The 21188-nt window shown below is 36.4% G+C and overlaps 1 protein-coding gene across 5 annotated transcripts in view; it reads right to left on the bottom strand.

Moving 5' to 3' along the window:
• Nucleotides 1-21188, bottom strand: part of dmd (dystrophin) — a 126125-nt gene that overhangs the window by 66729 nt on the left and 38208 nt on the right. For 4 of the 5 annotated variants that reach the window (XR_011977596.1, XM_072658015.1, XM_072658019.1 and 1 more), the window contains 23 exons: nucleotides 21000-21110; nucleotides 18049-18222; nucleotides 17654-17809; nucleotides 16084-16254; nucleotides 15473-15652; nucleotides 15048-15170; nucleotides 12117-12287; nucleotides 11887-12003; nucleotides 11552-11683; nucleotides 9216-9368; nucleotides 7931-8101; nucleotides 7670-7780; nucleotides 7384-7529; nucleotides 6297-6420; nucleotides 6010-6185; nucleotides 5630-5777; nucleotides 5312-5443; nucleotides 5059-5208; nucleotides 3852-3932; nucleotides 3650-3731; nucleotides 3413-3576; nucleotides 606-723; nucleotides 272-450 (listed from right to left, as the gene is read on the bottom strand). Coding sequence is in view for 4 of the 5 variants with exons in the window: in XM_072658015.1 (XP_072514116.1) it covers nucleotides 272-450; nucleotides 606-723; nucleotides 3413-3576; nucleotides 3650-3731; nucleotides 3852-3932; nucleotides 5059-5208; nucleotides 5312-5443; nucleotides 5630-5777; nucleotides 6010-6185; nucleotides 6297-6420; nucleotides 7384-7529; nucleotides 7670-7780; nucleotides 7931-8101; nucleotides 9216-9368; nucleotides 11552-11683; nucleotides 11887-12003; nucleotides 12117-12287; nucleotides 15048-15170; nucleotides 15473-15652; nucleotides 16084-16254; nucleotides 17654-17809; nucleotides 18049-18222; nucleotides 21000-21110 (3270 nt within the window). In the remaining variant the exon portion in view is untranslated. The remainder of the gene's footprint in view (nucleotides 1-271; nucleotides 451-605; nucleotides 724-3412; nucleotides 3577-3649; nucleotides 3732-3851; nucleotides 3933-5058; nucleotides 5209-5311; nucleotides 5444-5629; nucleotides 5778-6009; nucleotides 6186-6296; nucleotides 6421-7383; nucleotides 7530-7669; nucleotides 7781-7930; nucleotides 8102-9215; nucleotides 9369-11551; nucleotides 11684-11886; nucleotides 12004-12116; nucleotides 12288-15047; nucleotides 15171-15472; nucleotides 15653-16083; nucleotides 16255-17653; nucleotides 17810-18048; nucleotides 18223-20999; nucleotides 21111-21188) is intronic. The other variant, XM_072658014.1, reaches the window with a different exon arrangement.

Below are 21188 nucleotides of genomic sequence, written 5' to 3'. Positions count from 1 at the left end.
TGGGAGATGCCTGTGTCGTTTCAAGGCAAAAATATAACTTCTGGTTAAATTAAAGTAAATTTAAGTCAAACTTTGCCAGGGGTATGAATACTTTCGGGCATGACTGTATGTTTTAGATCTAAAGAAACTACCAAGTAATTTGGCATTTCCGGTGAAAGGAAAGTACATTTCCGGAACAATCTTATAAAACACACACACACGCATTCCCACACACAAAGAAAATGATTAAACAGTTCTCTAAGAAGTCCCATTTAACACTCATACTTTGTACCTTAAAATCATCAGCACTTTGAGAGACTTCTAGCATTTCACTGGCTTGCTTAATGAGAAGCATCACTTTTTTTCTGGCTTCTAGCCAATCACTGGAGTCTTGATACATGTTCTGTAGTTGAAGAAGCCTCTCTATCATCTTGGTATGTGAGTCTTCCCAGTGTGCTTGTAATTTGTCAACTGGGGGAGGGAGGAACATTATAATATTTGATTGCACTGGAATTAAATGTTAGGTATTATCAGGCATAGTTGCTGATACAGTATGTTAAAATTGCAAATGGTTGATGTTTTAAATTGCTTTAAATTATTAAAGAACAAAGACAAACTGAACTTACTTTGATCTGTAATGGTGGCACGTGTCTCAGGATCGTTGGCTTTATTCTTTAGGTTCTGTGCTGCAGTGATTTGTTTATTTAGCTGGGGACATCTTTGTTCCATATCCTGCAGTGATGACTGCAATATAAATCAATGTGACATATAATTACTCATAAAGGATGTGTATACACATTCCTAAATTTCCTAGGGGCATATGGGTTTATGCATGGGTCTTTCTGTATTTTGATATACATAGAGTTCCACTCAATAGTTTCAGAACTATTCCTGAATAGAATCTCTCATAAGAGCCCACATTTGCAAATTAAGGTATTGTCTCAAGCACATTTGATGCAATTAATCAAGGACTTCATTAGTTGTGTTGTGCATCAGGTGTGCTGTAGATAAAATACATTAAATACCTGGAAATAGGTTAAGAGGAGGAATGATTGCCTTGCACAAATAAAAGAAAGGATACAAAAACATAAGTATTGGAAAAGTACTGACTTTTCCAGATAATACAATTGGAAGCATAGTTTGCAAGTTCAATGTTAAAGCAACACTGTCTACACTACCTGAACATGGCAGAAGAAGAAGAAGCTATCACCAGTTGCCACCAGAATCCTGAGGAGGCAGGTGGGCAAAAGACCCACAGCATGGTTGCACAATGGAATTGACTATTTACTGACGAGATGGAATCAGAAGGCAAACAATGTGAGGTGTCGGATGGCGATGATAAAAGGGCCATAATGCAGGTAAGTTCAAAGTGACAGCTGATTAAAAGCACCTGTGGGTCTTGTTTATTTAAGCCGTTACGGGTGGTAAAAGCATGAACCTTGATGGCTATTGGTGAAATTAAATAGGCTAACTTTAATTATTTATTCCCTAAAAAGTCGCCGGACCACTGCTGGGCTAAAAGTCTCATCACAAACTTCTATTACCAAATAGATAGGTTCAGCTGGTTTAGGGCATTATATTCACAACTTTAGATTAACGAGTGTCCATTTTACAGCTTTCTATATCTTTACAGCAGGAGAGTAGCATGCTAACTGTAACCAACTAGTTAATAGCATTTTTTTTAAAACACTGCTGTTGTCAAAAATTATTGGCAAGATGTGTTATTTAATAATTTACCACAGTTATGTTTATCCAGAGTATTTTGGCAGAATTGTTAGTTATATGTTACATTTTTGGAGTTTAGGGTGATGGGACCCAGTGTAATATTTTTTATAGGGCCTAAAATACCTGGCAGCACCCCTGCTTCTTAGTATAAGTAGATCAGACAGGTGTGGTGCTTTTAGTAGTAAGTAGTAACACAAGCAAGATGTGGTCTATGTCTCCCTCTGGTTGCTAGGGGTGGCATAGCAGATGGTATAGCTCCATTCTAGGCCCTTACAACAAATAGTTAAGGAAGTAAAAGAAGAGTGAGAAAATTTGACCATGTCAGTCTGGTATTACACTAAATTTCAAATTTTGTTCAAAATTCATTCAAATTCTATTTTGAATACTACATTTTAAAGGCTACAAGGTAGGCGACATGGTATTATGAAAGCTACAAAGAAACATTTTTGGAACAGTCTTCCAGTCACTGTTTGGGATTCAGACACAGTCTAAATATTTACATCTAGACTAAAAATGTATTTGTTTTTTCAAAGCTCAAACCAAAAGCAGACATTCAGAGCTATTACTTTGGACAATGCCAAAAAAAAAGTCAATCACAGGTACCAATATATTTGCACACTTGAAAATTAGTGGGATCAAACAAAATATGTAATGTGTAATAATGTAATAAGAAAAGTCCATTATAATTTCCAATACATGTTGAATTAATCTAATGTTTTCAAATTTTACACATCTGTTCCTAAAAGATTCTTGTGTAATGGCACCTGTCAGGGCCTCGTTCTCATGCTCCCCTGGGGCAATCCCAGGGCTCTGCCCACGAGCCCTGTCAGAAGCCAGGATTCCGGAGAGTGGCTGTGCATGCGCACTGCAGCAGCTTTGCCCTCATTAACCTCATGCACAACACCTGGGACTGTGGCTACAGAAGCTCTGTGCATTTTGCACATTGACTCGTCTCTTTTGCTCTGTCTGGTCTGGGGTAATCCTGCTTGTATTGTCTTTGTTTGCTGTTTTGTTAGCTTGGTTGTTAGCGCCTTGCCCATACTTGTTTTTCCTAGTCTTGTGTTTGCCCTTGTTCCCCTACTTCTTTGGTTTTGTTGTGGTGTTATCACTGTGAAGTTTTGTTTCTCCCTGTCGGTATCTGAAGTGTTGCTTCACAGTTTTTGGTTATCCTCCCGTTTTTGTACACCGAAGCCCTGCTTGTGGTTTTCTGTTATTGTTATCTCTGCCCTGTCTTGCACCCATGTGGCTCAGTAGTTTTTTTTTTCATTTGTTCCTCCCTGTTTTGTTTTCGTGTCTTGTTTGTTGCTAGTAGACCCAAGCTCCTGTCTCTTCCCAGTCCCAGGTTTGTTAGTCCAGCCTGAGTTGTCAAGCTTGAATTGTTCGTTATGTCCTTTAGTTGCTTCTGCCTTGATTTATTCCATCTTGTTTGTAAACCCCTATCTTGTTACCCTGCCTTTTGCTTTGTTTTGCATTGTCCATTCCCTGCAAGTGTTTCCTAGTTTTTCACTGCTTTGCCTGACCAGGCATGCCTCATTGCTTCATATATTGTGCCATTTTTGTGGGGTTAGTCTTTATTATATACATGGTGAAAATAACATGTTTCTACTCTATATAAATAAAAAAAAATATTACTCTCAAAAGAATGTGATGCACACTTTTGATCATATCCAGCACTACCCTTATGGGTACAGACATATACTGCACTGACCTTGAGTTTTGCAGTCACGTCCCTGATTTCATCAAGATCTCCTACCGATACTCTTTGTGTCAGAACCATGCAATCAAACAGAGACAGCCAGTTCTTGAGTTCTGCCCATGATTTATTGAATTTATCAAGTGCTGAGGCCTCTCCTGGGGCACTACCTGTCAAACCTGCAGATCAACACGAGGTCAGCAATTTAAGTTAGAACTTGACCATTACTTACCAATATTTCTGAAACCCTACCTGCAAATTGGCATTTGTCTTTCCATTCATTAAGTAGTGTTTGAATGGCTATCCAGTCTACATTAAGAGTATCAAATTGGCCCTGAAAAACAGCAGACAAAGAGTAGACTGTGTAAATTATTGTTAGTTTTATGACACATGATATATAAAATTTGGTATGTAACATGTATTTTAAAATCTGGCAGCATGCTTGGTAACGCACCCTTTCAGGTTGAGCTGGTGGTTTCTGTTTAGCCAAAACTACTTCTACCTCTGGTTTCTTGGACTGGATTTCCTCATCAATCTACAGAAACAGAACAATATAAAATAACCACAATACCTAGGCAGTTTCCAAGTGCATTATATGGAAAATATCCAAAATGGTGCAGACATATGGCAACTTTCTCCTGCATATAATTGATTACAATAAATATGCTGTATGTAATGTCCAAATGTATGTAAACAACTCTTATTAATGTACCATCACTGACACAGATGTGCAAATACACAAACACACAGCTTGTCTATTTCCTGTAGACAAGTATTGCCAATAGACCAGATAAACATAGCACCAAGCATTATGTCAGGCATGGGCTAAAGATGTATACAGCCTCCCACTATTGAGCATGGGTGCAGTGGAACTGTGTCCTCTGGAATGATGATTCTCCTCCCAATACTTTTGAAATAAATTAAGGAGTTGGGGAGTTAGGGTGGTGGTCATCAAACATCCTGATGTCAATTATGTTCTTGTTGCCGAACACAATCAAGTCATTACAAAAATGATGCCCTGGATAGTAGTCAGTTACTCCAAAAAAAAATCTATATAAACTTTTTAATACCCTTGAAGAAACAATGAACAGGTGCCCAAATACTTTTGCCCATGTAACGCCACAGTCTGAATGTTCACATCCTCTGTACTCCACGAATCCAAATAACTATTATTTCATCTCTTTAGTCTTTTCTTTTTTTTGAGTTAATGACCCTTATGACCTGACACTGATGAAATATTAACCATTGAGATCTACTGCTATCTGCCTCAGACCAGCTCAACATTGATATTTATTTTCACAGATTTACCCAATGTTAACCCAAAGGAAGAATGGGTAAAAATCATTGAAACAGAATGCCATAGAAACTTCCTCCAACAAAGCTATTTTAGTTTGGTATAGTTTGGCATGTGCATTTTTCATTTTAGTTTTGTTTTGTAAAGATCTGCTCAAATTGATAATGTACTCTAAGAGCATATTAGTTTGCAATAGAAATATTTGTAAGAACATTTGGCATATGTAACCTAAATCTGATAACTTTTAATGGGTTGATGAAAAATCAAACCAAAAAACATTCATTCTAAATGTATGTGTGTGTAAACATAAAATAAATAAAATATAGAAGGTATTATCATATATAAGAATAAAACTATGATAGAATACCTCATAGTCAATGTCCATAGGTGACTGTTCAAGTTGATTCCTAGTTGTGGAGGCCCAGCTGGAAAGCTTAAAGAGCTGCTCCTGGTACAGACTCAAATCTCTCAGAAGATCTTCAATATGTTGTTGCTTCTCAGGTAGATCAGAAGACACCTTTAGATCATGAATGGACAAAAGAGAAACAATAGTAGCAAATGTAAAAACCACAAATCAATCAAGATCTAGACTAAACTAAAAACTGTAAGGCTTTAGTTACCTTGGCCCATCGCACATTTATAATTCTTAAATGATTCTCCAGTGGTTTGATTTTATCAGAAGGGAGGGATGAACTATTGGTGTTAATTTTGTCTAAAGTTTGCTTTCTGTTTGGCAGTTCTTTCACTTGTGCCTGAAGGTGTCACATACATACACACACACAGAAAAGAAAAATAATCAACAGTATAAAAACTTATACATTTGTTTCTTTCAGAAAACTACAATGTAAATAACTATATTTTAGTATTATGGGTGTAATTAAGGACTAGCAAGCAATCTTAATTTATATAACTTAAGTATGATATAAAAAGAGTAATACCTGCACTTTTCCTAATGCTGCAGTCAGCAGCTCACCATGGCCTGGTTGTATATACAGACTAGCAACATCCTCTGCTTTATCCAGCCAAGTCTGAAAATCTCCGATATCTTCATGAAGCTCATTAAGTACAATCTTTGCCCCTGCAGACCTATGATATTTTAAAGCTTTGTGGTGACTGTGTGTACAAAAACTGAGTAGTCAGCAGTACTGGTACCTCTGCCCAAAAATAACATTTTAAAAAAAAAAAAAACATATGTTTTAGCCAGCAAAACCAGTTGCAAACATTAAGTGAATAAAGTATCTTATCATTGCAATGCTTTTTGATAAACTGGTAAATCCCATAATCATCGACCTACACTTCCTCACATGGTAACACTTACCTTCTTTTTATTTCAGTCAGCTGGTTGAAAACTTTAGCCCAGCGGGTATTGATGGAACCAAGTTGCTGTTTAATGTTATTTCTATCTTCTTCTCTACATTGCAGGGCTAGATCTTGGCCCAGAAGATTTAGCTCTTTGACTGCTGCCTCCTGCTTTTCCAAATCTTCCTGCAGATCCTGCATGTGAGTATTTTTCCAAATATGGAGATAAACGTAATGTGGGTAATACTGAAAAAAATGTGTGCAACGTACATGTGTGAATCATAGGATATTATAATCAATAATTACCTTAATTTGGCTTCTGTTTAGGTTTGGGTCTTCCTCATGCAGCACTAATGCTTTCTCTGCAACAGTCAACCAACCTTGAAGGGCTTTTAGGTCATCACTATATTTCTTGTATTTGTTAAAATATCTGGGGTAAAACAATGAGAGCAATGTAGGAAAAAAACAGACAAAACAGACACCTGTAAAGTACCTATAGCACAACTAAATTCTCATCAGCTTGAAAAGCCAGAGTCAGCCATACTATTGCATCCCTGCAAAAGAGAGGATTACCACATTTAAGGGCCCAACAGTTGCATCTTAGTGCATCTTAATTATCCTGGTTGTTAAAAATATGCAAAAATAACTAAAAGAAAAAAACATGTGAAGGTTGAATTTATGGTTTTAGTTTGGTTTTCTTTGTCTGGACCAAGAAAAAAATATATACATAATTCCACTTTTTATTCCATATTTTAGACCAATAAGGCATGTAAGACCATATGTTACTTATTTTCCAACAATGCCAAGTGAGGCAAGATCACTGGCAACACATACCCCCCAAGTGAATTAATGCTTTTGTATAATGTAAAAAAACTTGGTATAATTGATGCATGCATTCATACGTCTGTGAGTATTTTAGAGTACCAGTGTTTGGACGCTGGCATTTTCACTTGTTTTATCAAACTGCATTAACAGAGCAATTGCACCAGTTTTTGTTTAATTGCCCCCTATCCTACATCCTACAGTTCCTCTTGTGTTTGTGTTTAAGGTCCACTTACAACATTTGTGTTGACTTATGATCCAAAAATGTTCAAAAAACACTCAGCTGTAACCTGTAACATGACTGAAAACTGCAATATGAATGCTTGGGTCTAAATTGTGGTATGTTAAATAGGTGGATATACGTAAATGAGTTGAGTTGAGAAAAACAGTGATTTCACAACAGGCTGTTTTGGCAGTTTAGTCTCCACATATAGACTGTATGGACTGGGGAGAAAATAGTATTTCACTTACTTGGAAACTATATTAAGGAGGTCTAGTTAAAAAAAGTTATTTTTGTACATTTTATCAAAGACAATATGTAGCAATGTAGCAATATGAAATTCATACTTACACTATCCTGTCCCGATAGAGCTTCTTCAGGTTTTCCCAGTTAGAGCTAAGCAGCTGAGTTAGTAGATTCTCATTAAGGTGCATTTTGTTTCTGTCCAAAGCCTCTGTCACTTGAGTCTCAAGTTTCTCCAAATTATACTTCACTTCCTAACAGAAAACATTGATTTTGATATTCTCTGAATTTATGCCTTTTATTTACATATAGAACATATGTAACTGTATGTCTATTTTCACACAACAATCATCAATATTTAAAGTAATCAATCATATTCTAAAAAAATCCTCACCTTAAGGCACTTTTCTTGTTGGGGTAAATTTTCAGTTGCAGCAGACAAGCATACAGGAGAGTTTAGCCGTGCTTCATTTTCAGCAATGGAACGTAACAGATCCTGCACTTGCTTTATGAACCAGGGTTGGTAAAATTCATCATCACAAATCATATACAATTTAGACATTATCATCTTTATAATAACAGTAAACATTAAGTCAAAAGTCAAGTCAAAAGTTAGCCAGCATCCAGTAGATATATATATTTTTGTCAGACTTACACTCATGTGATCAACTTGAGCAAATTTACTGTCAAGCCACTCCCATCGTTTATTAATGGGGATCAGTCGTGCCTCCACAAGCCTGACCATTCCGCCCTCTGAGAGTACATGACCAAGTTGCCGAAATTTTTCAAGTTCTGGGCGCTGCTGTTCAATCTTAGTCCCAATCTCCTAGAGAGCAAAAAGACTTTTGTGGTAGAAGTAGTGGTTTTCATTCTACTTTTAAGGTGGATCATGGCACACTAGTATGAATGAAGGTGAACTTGTGAGGTCCTTAGTATACTTTGAGGTCCTTAGGATACCACACATTAGATTTTTAGATACTCCTAGAAATTGTGCTATGGGACAGTAGTGGTTTAGCAGGTCAGAGCACTGGACTACTGATGAACGAATTGTGGGTTTGAATGTGGGTTCGATTGTGGGTTTGATAAAAAAAAAATGTAAAAAAAAAGCCTGGGCTTGACAAGTTGTCACTTTTGGGCCCTTGGGAAGCTGCTCAATCCTCTCTCTGTTCCCTGGGCACCACATTGATGGCTGCCCACTGTTACTCACTGTCCTCAGTATGTGTATGTGTGTGTGAGAGTGAATATGTCTGTCTTGTTTCGAACTATGTGCTCCAAAAGATTAATATTAAAGTTATTGCAACAAAAGGGTTTCCTCATACTTGAACGCTGGAAATCACAAATTCATAGTAGGGGACATGTGAGTTGATATTTACACTGAGAAATGCAGCACTGTCTGTTTTCAGTTCAACTACTAGCCTCCTCCAGTGACAGTTTATTTTTATTTTATACTTTGTATCTTAAAACAATGAATTTGGGAAGTTAGTTTGTTCATATAATAATGATCAATATACTAAATTACACTGAAATTTTAATGTGCTATTTTTTTTCTTTTATGGCTGTTCAGTGTTAAACATTCAAACTCAGAGACAATATCTATTAATCACCTGAGCTGGACGAGTTTAATAATAAGTACAGCACAGTGACATTTCTTTAATGTTAATTTCTGTTTTTTAGCCAACTGTCCTTCCACAGCACAAAATCTATACTCTATAAATCCAGACTAGAAGCAGATACGTAACTTAACATATTTTAGCAAATTTGTAAATACAAAGATAGTGTTATTACACTAGAAGTCAATAATTTGGAGCTCCAAAAATAAAATTGTAATTGTGTATGGTTAATTCTCTCTTCAGGTAGTGACAATCTTTTGTGTATGATGGTCTGATTAACTGATTTTATATGACCTTATATTCTATTACACCTCTCATGCACTTACTCACCTTAACTGTTAATTCTTCAGCAGGGTCGGGCAGCTCTGCTACCACCTTCTCAATGTTGTCAAGAAAATGCGTAATGTCATCTGATATCTTACAGAATTCATACCACTGTGGAGCAAGGGTAAGGGCCCTCTTCCTCTTAAGGGCCTCCAGAGTCTGTCAGTGAAAAGTCAAGAAATATAGAAAGAAGTCAACAACAAAACACAACAGTGTTGATTATCATCTGACCTTACCACTACTTTTCCAAACTTGGGGCAGATTAACTTACATTTTGCCCCATTGAAAATTCTTTATTGATATTAAAAAGTGGCTGTTGCAATTTACTATATGATTTATTCTACCAAATAGGTGCAATTTGGGTCCATTACATTTGATGAGATGCATAAAGCTTTTACATGGTTTATGAGCCAAAGGCGACAGTGGCAAGATAAACTACCTAAAAGCTAGATGAAGAAACCCTGAGAGGAACCAAGATTTAAAAGGGGGAACCTCTAGTCCAAGTCAAGTATTGATAAAACATCTGTTGTGCTTAGGTGTACTTCAAATCAAGTGTTTCTGTTTACATGGTTTATCAAATACTATTTTAAGAATAAAATACTGTTTTGCTTTTTACATGTTCATGACATTTTTAGTTCAGACTTGGGCCACTTTCATATGTGATATCCAATTCACATCAGATATGCTGCAACATGATTCAGTCTGAACAGCCAGATTGGAATTGAAGCAACTGTTACATCAATCCAACTATTTCATATTCCTCATAAATGCATGTGGAGGAGAAGGGAAAATGGACAACAGCGAGGGAGGTCAAGAACAACAACAACATCAACAACAACAATAATAATAATAGCAGCACTTAGGAGCTTAGTAGTTAGAGTTCATCTGGGCAATAAAAAGGACAATAAATATTTTCTGACTGAGGTGGGAAAATGTTTTTTGGTGCTGTGTTAGAATAACACCTATTTCAAATAATGACTTATACAGGCATAAATGTGGTTAGCAATTCAGGAGAAAGACTGCTGATACCTGAACCTGAACATATACATCATATACACCCATTAGAGCTCCTTCAGTCTACCCTCCTTTCCCCCCTGTCCTGTGCACAAGCATGAACGCCCCTGTTGCTGGCTGGAGTATTGGAGTCTTTGGTCCAAACCACAGCAGATTTTTTTTTGCATTGTCAATGTAAAACAGACAGCTAGCAGACAGTATGTACAGCTACCAGACAGTAAGAGATATTTGCTAAATCTGGCAAAACATATATTGGATTAACACCACTTGTTGCAAAGTTCCTATTATAAGACCATAATCAGTGCTGTTTGCTCATGGCACTGTATATATAACAGGAAGGTACCTTTTAAAGAGCAAAATACCAGGAGAAGATTGAACTTAGTTCATGATTATGCAGGCTATTTAACATATGCAGAACTGTCTTATTTTTAGCATTGCCATTGTTTTTGCACAGAGATGTTGGATCTTGTCAAGTAAAAATTAAATAAGTAAATATTGTTGCACCCCCAACGATTTCTTAAACTGTGTTAAACTGTAACACTGTAGTGACTCGATTTGTGCAAACTGCCAGTAATTACCATCTCTTTTGTAAATTTGCCCCTCGAGGTAACCAACAATAAACAGAATTCAGCTTATACTGTACATACATACATTTTGGCCATAATCTACATTTTGCTTTTAAAATAAAGTGAAAAAGGTTTGCTCACACACAAGCAGAATGAGATAAAGTGCTTTTTTAAAGGTGCCCTAGAATAGAAAAAATATATTTATCCTGGTATAGTTTAAAAATAAGATTTCATGGATGTGACAAATCATTAACTGTGTTCACTAAATAGAACATTTTCCATAACCAAAACTGTAAAATGGCCCAATTCAAAACCCCCTCATCTGTTACATAACAGCTAATTTTATTTACACCTTCAGAATTTACATACACCCAGCTAGCCAAAGCTCTGACAGCCCTGGTCAAATAACATACATCAGGAGTATAGGGTACTTGACTTATTCAGTTTCAAAGGCAATTCTATGGTGCCACTTTTACAAACATTTAAACAGCTGGTCAGCTTGACTAAACTTTTTGTTTCATTTTTATTTTGCATTGTACATATTCTCCTTTTGTGGTTTACCCATCTGCAGTAGTTTTTGAATTGTATGATTATATGATATAAGGTCTTATAAACTTACAATTTTTAACAGGGTTAAAAACAATTTATAGGCACAAATATCATTGCATTGTACACATGTGCACATGTATTTGACACCAATAAAATAATGTGGCACTGATCAATAAACCAGTAGTGTAACACTCAAGACTGTAAGTTTTGTACCTTCAGGGTGTCGTATTTATCATGAAGCAAGTTATGCTTTTCACGAACTGTCCCATGAGCTGGATCTGAGGTTCTCCTAAGTAGATTTTCTCCTTTCAGGAAGAGCTCATTCAGTGCATCTTCATCAACAGTCTACAAAGACACATGTATGGAAAACTAGTAGAATGACATTAACTTTAGTGCTCTAATGAGTAATACATGCACACATTGGAGTTTGAGATGTTATTTTGTTCTACTTATACACAATACATACATACATTACATATGGGTCTCATTAGATTTGAAGTAACTTACTATGTAAGTCATAGCATCCATAATAAGAAAAAAAGTCTTACTGGCTTCTCAAGAAAATCTTCTTCCTTGACATTTTCACCCAATTGTATCTCTTCGTCCAGCAGCTGCAGCCACATATTAGCTTGTCTGTAGTAATCCATTAACTCTTGAGACGAGGCCTATATAATACATGAATAAATACAAAAAGTGATTACACCTGCATCAAAAATATAATAATTTCATAGCAATTGGTGATCTATTCTTTTTTGGATAATGGCACAAAGAACAATACCTGTGCATTTAAAATCCTTCTGGCAACTATCTCAAAGTGCTGATTAAGCTGCTCCAACTTGGGCTCCACTTGAGCTTTACAATGTTCCCCCCTGTTCTTAATGAGGTCTTCGCCCAGATTCTGGACAGCCTCTAACTTTATGCGCATTTCTTCCAGCTCTGCTTGCAGACCCTGATCAGTGACAATGAGTAACAGAGAAATTTAGCATATAATCCTACCTTTGTAATCAATGTAAGCATCATTGGATTCTGTAATGTGGAACATATGTCAGTCATTCTTTCAGAAGCGCATTTGTGAAGTCAGACACTAATGTTGGACGAAAAGGCCTGGCTCACAGTCTCCGCTCTATTTCATTCCAAAGGTGTTCTAACGGGTTGAGGTCAGGACTCCTGCAAAGTTGTGAGAATTAAATTTACCAAAATCTCTTGGTATGGTGAAGCATTAAGAGATCCTTTTACTGGAGCTATGGGACCTCCATAGCTTTTATTACCTCAAGGCTAGATTATTGCAACACATTATTGTTCAGTTGTACTTGCAAGAATCTTAGTAATCTTTAACTAGCTCAAAATGCTGCATGCCTTATTAAAACTAGAACATTTTACTATATCAGTCCAGTTCTATCAGCACAACATTGGCTTCCAGTTAAATTCCGTATTGACTACAAAATCCTTCTATTGACATACAAGGCCCTACATGGTCTTGCTCCTGAGTACCTGCGAATTATTACTTATTACTTATTACTTATTACTGATTATGAACCATCACAATCACTTAGATCACAGGGTGCTGGCTTCTTAGCAGTTCAGATCAGAGAGCCTCAGCAGGGTTTTCTAATAAAGCCCCCCCAACTCTGGAACATCCTTTCAGATAATGTTTGGGATTCAGACACAGTCTCTATCTTCAAGTCTAGGCTGAAAACTCATCTGTTTAGTTCAGCTTTTGGTAAATGTTTCGCTTAGAAAAAGGTTGCAGGTCCAGGGGTTCATGGACACAGGGAATTGTAGTATACTGGATCTATCGTCTCGCTGCTTCCACACGATCACTCAGTTATGTGGATAGTGGAGCAGATGGATGCCAGTGTTTCAGGGTGCTCCCATTTCTCTGCTACCCTCTCGCCCTCTCCTTTTAATTAAGCTGTTTTAGTCAACTCTTGTTTAACTCTTTAACTCTTGTCAACTCTGAGTAAATGGCCTGCTCATCTGGCCCGATGTGTTAGAAGACCTGTGTCAGACCAGCTGCCACCCACCAGTCCGACCACTAGGCTCCCCCACCACCCATGCAAGACCAGCTGAACACCCTCCTGCCACTGCTACCTGTCTAATGACCTTGTTAAAATCTACATGGACTCTTAACCATCTGCCACTACTAATAGGACCGCCAATAACTATCCTTACTCTCATACCAATTAAGAGCATTCAACTGTTCTTTGCCCAAAAAGCCATTGGGCACACATTAGAAATCATCCTTAAAGTCATGTTACCTAATATTCACAGTGTAGCCCTGACCTCCATCTTGTCCATCTGAGACTCAGTTCTATCCATCCAGGCATTCATTTAAGAGACATTTTGATTTCTGATCTTGAATTTTGGTAATCATGCATCCACAAGAAAATGCTACAATTCAACAATGGTCCTTTTCCATCTATATCAAACTAATTATCTAAATTTCAAGCTTCTTTAGCTGAATATTTCCATAGAAGTAAATTTCTATCAACAGTCACAACATCAATTACCAGTGACCAAGTTCTATGTACTGTCCATGTCATTACAGCGCCACAACCATGTTTGACAATGATGTGGCATGCTTCGGATGATGATCCCTTTTTAGCCACACTTCAGCGCCATACTCCATACATATTGAGAGGTTCCATAAACAGCTAACAAATGCAAAAATGGTAACTTATCAGTGAGTGTATTTACATGAATTCCATATGAAATCCATATTAATCATATTCTGTTAGTAATGTGATCAACGGTTTTACATGCACCTGAGTAAACAAATAACGCCAACCTTCGGGTCTACAGGAGCCAGGTAGTAGTCTGGTTTCTGCTTTGCAACCAGTGATGTACACCCAAGTCATGTTAAACACAAAATTCATGTTGCAGCTTTTTTTACACATCGACCCACAATATGAACACATCATCTAGAATGAAGTAAATTAATCCATTGTGTTTTATTTTTATGGGCCAATCAAAACTAAGACAATTTTACTAAAATGTATAAAGAGAAGTACACTTCATGAATGCACTGAAGCTACTTTTCAATTATTCTATTATTATTATATTATTATCAATTATATATTCATAATTCATTCTTCCGTAGCTTCAATGGCTTAATTCACAGTGTGAACTACAATCTTTTTTTTTTTTAAGTAACAATGGTGCCAGACCTTGATAGAGGGGAATGCTTACTAAACTTTTTTACTACTGAGTTTTCATATGTGTTCATATTGTAGACAGAGCATTGTAATTATACAATATAACAAGTAATGCAATATAACAAAAAGCCACAACAAAATCAGCCAAAAGTAAAAAAAAAAAGAGTATATAAAAAAACAAAACAAATTTATAATAATCGTTCTTAACAATGATTAACAATCTGTTGGCGTCTCACAGGTGCTGTGTTAAACGCTGCTGGCTTATTTCTGGTACAACAGCCTGTTTTCATTCATGCACAGACTTCATGCAAGCTCCAGCTAGCTATCTTAGTTTGCAATGTTATGAGACAGTGTTATATCACATAGAATATAACAATGCTAATTACAAATACTAAAGAACAATATGTATCACTGAACCAAATCAAAAACCCAACCAACACAAATGAGATGTAATGATGTTAGAAATGTGGTTTGGTGTTAAGCTACAGATAAAAACAATGGAGCAGTCCAACTAACAATTAACAAACTATCAATTCATAAGCAAAGATACAAACCTTGATAATATGCTCATTGCAGCCTTGGCCCTCCATCTTGTCCATTTGAGCCTCGGTTTTATCCATCCAGGCATTAATCTGAGCGACATTCTGATCTAGAGTTTTCATCTGACTTTGGTAATCCTGCATTTAGAAGAAAATGCTAGAATACGAAGATGGTACTTTTCCATCTATATGAAACAAATGATCTGAATTTCAAGCTGCCTCAGCTAAATACTTTCATTTTATTCATATCTATACTTTAAAGTAGATGTTTTATCATAAATATCTAGGTAAAGAAAGAATAAAAACATGGAGAGAGAACAAGATATTAACTTAGTAAAAGGTAATTAATGACAAAACACAAAATGAACCCACACAAAAAGAAAAAAAGTTTTTTTATGTAAAAAATCAAATTCATTTGAAGACAGATGTTTTTCTCTCACCAGTAGCAAATTCAACCACTGTTCACTGCGTGATGTCACAGCAATCCAGTTGCAGTTCAGAAGGCTGACTTTGTCATCTATCAGGCTTTCCTGCCCTTTGAGCACCCCTTTCAGGGCCTCTGCTAGCTCTCTTACTAAATGAAGTTGGGCTATGTGTCGCTCAGTATCCTCCTGTGTGGCCTGAGGAAATGCATATATTCATCCAGTAGTATTGGGTTAATGTAATGCTAAATAACTTGCAAATAAAATAATTTTAAATTATGGGATGCAGGGAGGTCTGCTGCAGAGTATTGTGAACAAGTATTATTCCCCTCCCCTAAAAAACACCAAAACAGCTTTTAGTGTAAAGTGTTTTAGTGTGCAAAGTGTTTAGCAGTGTAATTATACGTAATTTGCATAATACAATATAACGAAACAAAATCCAAAACAAATAAGTAAAAGTAAAAAAAGTCGAAAATAAAACAAATTTATTTATCATTCTTCACAACGAAAAGACAAAAATACATTACAAATGTTAAACACTGAATGTCTGCCATTAAAAAAACAATTTCTCTAAACATAGTTTTTTTAATTTAATGTTTTAATGTTGTTAGAGTTGTGTATGAACGCACCTTGGCCCAGGCCAACTCTGCTTCCAGGTCATTGGGCATCCCCTCTACCGATGACCGATGAGTCAGCTCACCATCAATTGCTGCTAACCACTCGGTCAGACCATTTATCTCCTTCCTAAATTTTCTCAACAACTTCAAGCTCTTTTCCAGTTCTTGCTTTCCTTCTGTCACCTGGACAAACGGAAATGCACAACAAATTAATCACAGGTTTTACAGTGTACATAAAAATAAATATCTAATCTATAATCTATAATGATAAGTTTCAAAATGATATGTGAAATGCCCAATGATAGGTTTGAATCGAATATGACACCAAGATTTTTAGCTGCTGGACCAGGAATTATTTTTTCATTATTCCTGGTCCAGCAGCTAAAAATCGTGCCGTCATATTCAATTCAGATCTATAATTTGAGCAACACATACTAGTAGGACAGCTTTTCTACATCTTAGGAACATTTCCAAGCTAAGAAATTATTTATGACTACAGGAAGCAGAAAGGCTAGTACATGCTTTTATTACCTCAAGGCTAGATTATTGTAATGCACTATTGTCAAGATGTTCCAGCAGGAACCTCAATAAACTTCAACTAGTTCAAAATGCTACAGCCAGGGTCCTTACTAAAACTAGAAAATTTAACCATATCAGTCCAGTTCTATCAGCACTGCATTGGCTCCCAGTTAAATTCTGTATTGACTATAAAATTCCTCTATTAATATACAAAGCCCTACCTGACCTAGCTCCTGAGTACCTGCAAGATCTTATTACGATCTTATTATTAAGAACCATGAAGATTACTTAGATCTCAGGGTGCTGGTTTCTTTCTCGTTCCCAAAGTTCAGAAAACCTCAGCAGGGGGGAAGAGCCTTTTCTTATAAAGCCACCCAAATCTGGAATAACCTTTCAGATAATGTTCTCTCAATCTTCAAATATAGGCTGAAAACTAATCAGTTTAGTTTAGCTTATGGTAATTAATGTATCCCTTAGATAAAGGTTGTAGGTTCAGGGGTTCACAAACACAGGGAATTGTAGTATATAGAGATGCTGGAGCAGCCGTCTCGCTGCTTGCACAGTTTGTGGACGGTGGAGCAGATGGACGGCAGTGTTTCAGGGTGCTCCCATGTCTGAGGCTGTTATAGTCAGACCTGCTGGAGTTGTCAGTCACACTCTGATATTGCTCAACATTCTTTGCTCTCCAAAAACTGATACTGCTCAACATTCTCTGTTCTCCATAAATCCATTCAGAACCAACTCTACCTCTACCTTTTTCGAGTAAATGGTTGCCAACTCATCAAGCTCAACCTGCTGGTAGACCACTAGGTGTCCCCTCTATCTACATTAGACCAGCTACCAACGACCAGTCTGACCACCAGTCAATAATTTATACATAGGTCTGACCAGAGGAGGATGGGTCCCTCTTGTGAGTCTTGGTTACTCCCAAGGTTTCTTCCTCCAGCTCTCAACAAGTTTTTCCTTGCCACTGTCGCCATTGGTTTGCTCACTGGGGGTCTTAGTTCTTTTTATGTTGTTTTTTGTTTTATGTTTACGTATAACCACTGCAAAATTATCATACCTGTGCACCCAGATTGTTGTACAGAAGTTTAAGACTTGTCAAACGGTCATCCAACTCTTTGGGCTGCTCGGTCTGTTGTCTCTGCACTATTTGCCTTCCTGTTTTAATTACCATCTCCACCTCTGATTTCACTTCACTCAGACTTTTATATAACTTCTGCAAAAGAATCAGACATAAAAAAGGACATTAAATAAACACTAATATAAGATATAAATTAAGTTTGGCACTGACACTTAACTTCACTTACATTTGTTTATTGTGTCCTTACTATGAACACAATTGATTTGATAAGTAAAAGACATCATGAACCTGAGCCAACAAAAATCAAAGAGCTGCACTAATGTGGCCCTTAAGCACTTGCTTATGCAACTGTTATAAAAACAAACAATACCCACCATGCACTGCTCCAGTTGGGACTGCACCACATCCTGCTCCACACTGCGAATGCTTAGCACCCCCAGTTGACTCTTTACTTCTTCCAGCACATGCTCACATTCCTTTAATCGCTGATCAAAGTTGGCTGGCTTTTGGAACAGTCGAAACTTTGCTTTTACCTCCAACAGTTTATCCTTATAAAAATAAATGCAGTTACTAAAAGGCAAAGTTACTTAAATATACATTATTTACTGGAAGTCTACTGACTACTTTGCTGCAAACCTTACATGCAGATGAAAAAAAAAAATCAGCACTGTATAATCCTAATTGGCTATCATGCTTTTTGTAGGAAAGCCTGTTTCTGCCAGATAGAAAAGTAGCTGTAATAATGCTGGGATTTAATAAGAAACTTTAAGAAAGCTATTAAGACATTCTGATGTATGCTGAAATATGCTGAAAGTATTAGGGAACAGCAGATTAAAATATTGTATTATGATTTTAGGGTTTTTACTTTTTTATTTACCTTTGGGTTGAGAATAACGTGATATGTCAGGTGCTCAGACAATGTTTTTCCATCAAAGATAATGAAATGTTTGCTAAAAGTGCTTATTCTCCAAATAATACAAGTGATTTACTTAATCTCATAAACCTGGCTTATACCTCACTCGGTCACATTTAGAAGGCTGAAGACTCCACAAGTGAGGACAACATTAATATTTGTAACTCAGAACTTAAAAAAGTTGTGCCACAAAGTTTTTTAATGTATTGAATGTTCCATTTCTTTTTTTTAGTTTTCTCAATTCTCTGTCTTATTTTGTATGTTCTGGCTCCATTAGATGAAGACCTTAAGGATTTCAAGGAGACATGAAAACTGGTTTCATAATCCCCCACTACCCCTCACTTGGCTGGTGTCAGTTTTTGACCACCTTTGTGTGCCTCTAACCCACTTGTGCCTCTAATCCAATGTGTAAAGCGACATATGTATCACCACTGAATGTAAGCTTCCTTGTTTACATCATACAATCTATTCTGGACTCATGGGGGTACATCCAGTATTTATTGGACTAGAAAAATCAATAATGTGTATATTTAGTGTACATATTGATATTTTAGTTTCACTATTATCTCATTGTATTTTAGCTTTTTTATGTTAAACATATTTGCATTTGTCCTTGTATTTTAGATATTATGACTTTATCTTATTACGTTTAATGTCTCATGTATGAGTGATTTTATATGATATGACATATTTAAGGTGGTAACATAAGTACAATTTTAGACCAAAGTGGGGTTAAATATACCACTTTGACAATGGGTTTTAAATCACTTTTAAATCACTTTTAGAATGATCCAGCAAACTATTAATCAAAAATTATCAGTTCACTCCCTGGTGATGCAACATATTTTATGTTTACAAAATGCTTTATACAATTATAATTCCCAACATTACATACAGTGGCAAGAAAAAGTATGTGAACCCTTTGAAACTTTATGTTTTTCTGCATTAATTTGTCATAAAATGCGATCTGATCGTCATCCAAGTCAAGCATATTGCCTAAAATAATAACACAAAAACTATGATCTTGCAGATCTTTATTGAATACACTGAGGTCAGACTTGAGGTCAGTTCCTTGGACGCCTCATGTGTACAGCTCTCTTCAAGTCAATCCATAGCATTTCTATGAGGTTGGGATTTGGGCTCTGACTTGGCCACTTTTTTTTCTAAGCCATTCTGTTGTTGACCAGTGTTTTGGGTCATTGTCTTGTTGCATCATCCAACTTGTACAGAATTTCAGTTGACGTACCTTACGGTTGGGATGATATTTTCATGGTGATTTCCAGTGCCTTTTTTATGCCAGAAGAAGCACGGTGTGTTCTTTCTAAATAGTTTGATCTTAGTCTCATCTGTCCACAAAACATTTCCCAGTATCGATGTGGAGTGTCAATGTGCAAACTTCATTTGCAAACTTCAGGTGTGCAGTAATGTTCTTTTTAGTGAGCAAAGGCTTTCTTTGTGGTGGCCTGCCATAGACACCCCATTTGTTCAATAATAAACACAGATGTTAGCCTGAACCAATAACACCTTCAAATCTTTGGCTGTCACTCTGGGTTGTTTCTTTACATTATTAATGAATCTCTGTTGTGCTCTTGGGGTCATTTTGACTGGGTGTCCACTTCTTGGCAGAGTAGACACAGTCCCAAATTGTCGCCATTTGTAGATTGTTTACCTCACTGTAGACTGGTGAATTTTTAAAGGCTTTGAAATCACTTTGTAACCCTTTCCAACTTTATTTAAATCAACACTTTTTGATTGTAAATCCCCTAAAAAAGCTCTTTTTGGCATGGCTCACATATGTGTATCTTTTTTGTGTGGAGCAAACTTAACTGTTTTTTATCAGTCAAAGTAGCTCTAGTCCACACCTCCAAACTCATTTTCTTAAGAAGACTCCAACTATGCTAACACCTCCAATTAACTTTTTTGAGATCATTAACTCAAGGGTTCACATACTTTTACTTTGTAGCACTATGAGGTTTTTATGGGTATTCTCAATAAAGACATGAATGATCAGAGTTTTTTTTATCATTATGTTATGCTATAATTTTAGGCACATTATATTTGTCAATACAATTGACTTGGATGACGATCAGATTATATTTTATGAAAAAATAATGCAGAAAAACATAAAATTCCAAAGGGTTCACATACATTTTCTTGCCACTGTATAAGTTAATGTTGTGTCACTGGTAACTTATAATAAATATACTGGTAATATTTCCATTGTGACCCCCTGGTTCCTTTTACCAATTCTATAAATATTTTACAATTTTACTATTTCAAACCAAAACCACTATGAATGACTTTAAATTATGTTGAAATTTTGAAAAATCTGTATAAATCCTCTCTTGTTAATATTCATGAGGCTGTACAAATGTACAAAATCTTTAGGGAAAATAGTTATCTGGTGCTCACATATATGGCGTCAATCTCAGCCAGCACTTTTTCTGATGCATCTGTTTCATCTGCCTTTTTCTTCATACTGTCCAGAGTCACCTCATGGCCACCCAGCTCAGTCTGAATTTTCTATTTACAAAAATAAATAAATATATATATATACACACACACACACACACACTGGTAACACAATGTACCACATACTTG

This window comes from Salminus brasiliensis, chromosome 15 (genome assembly GCF_030463535.1).
Source record: "Salminus brasiliensis chromosome 15, fSalBra1.hap2, whole genome shotgun sequence".
NCBI classification, from domain to species: domain Eukaryota; kingdom Metazoa; phylum Chordata; class Actinopteri; order Characiformes; family Bryconidae; genus Salminus; species Salminus brasiliensis.
The sequence above is the reverse complement of the archived record's forward strand: the minus strand, read 5'-3'. Positions and strand labels throughout refer to the sequence as shown.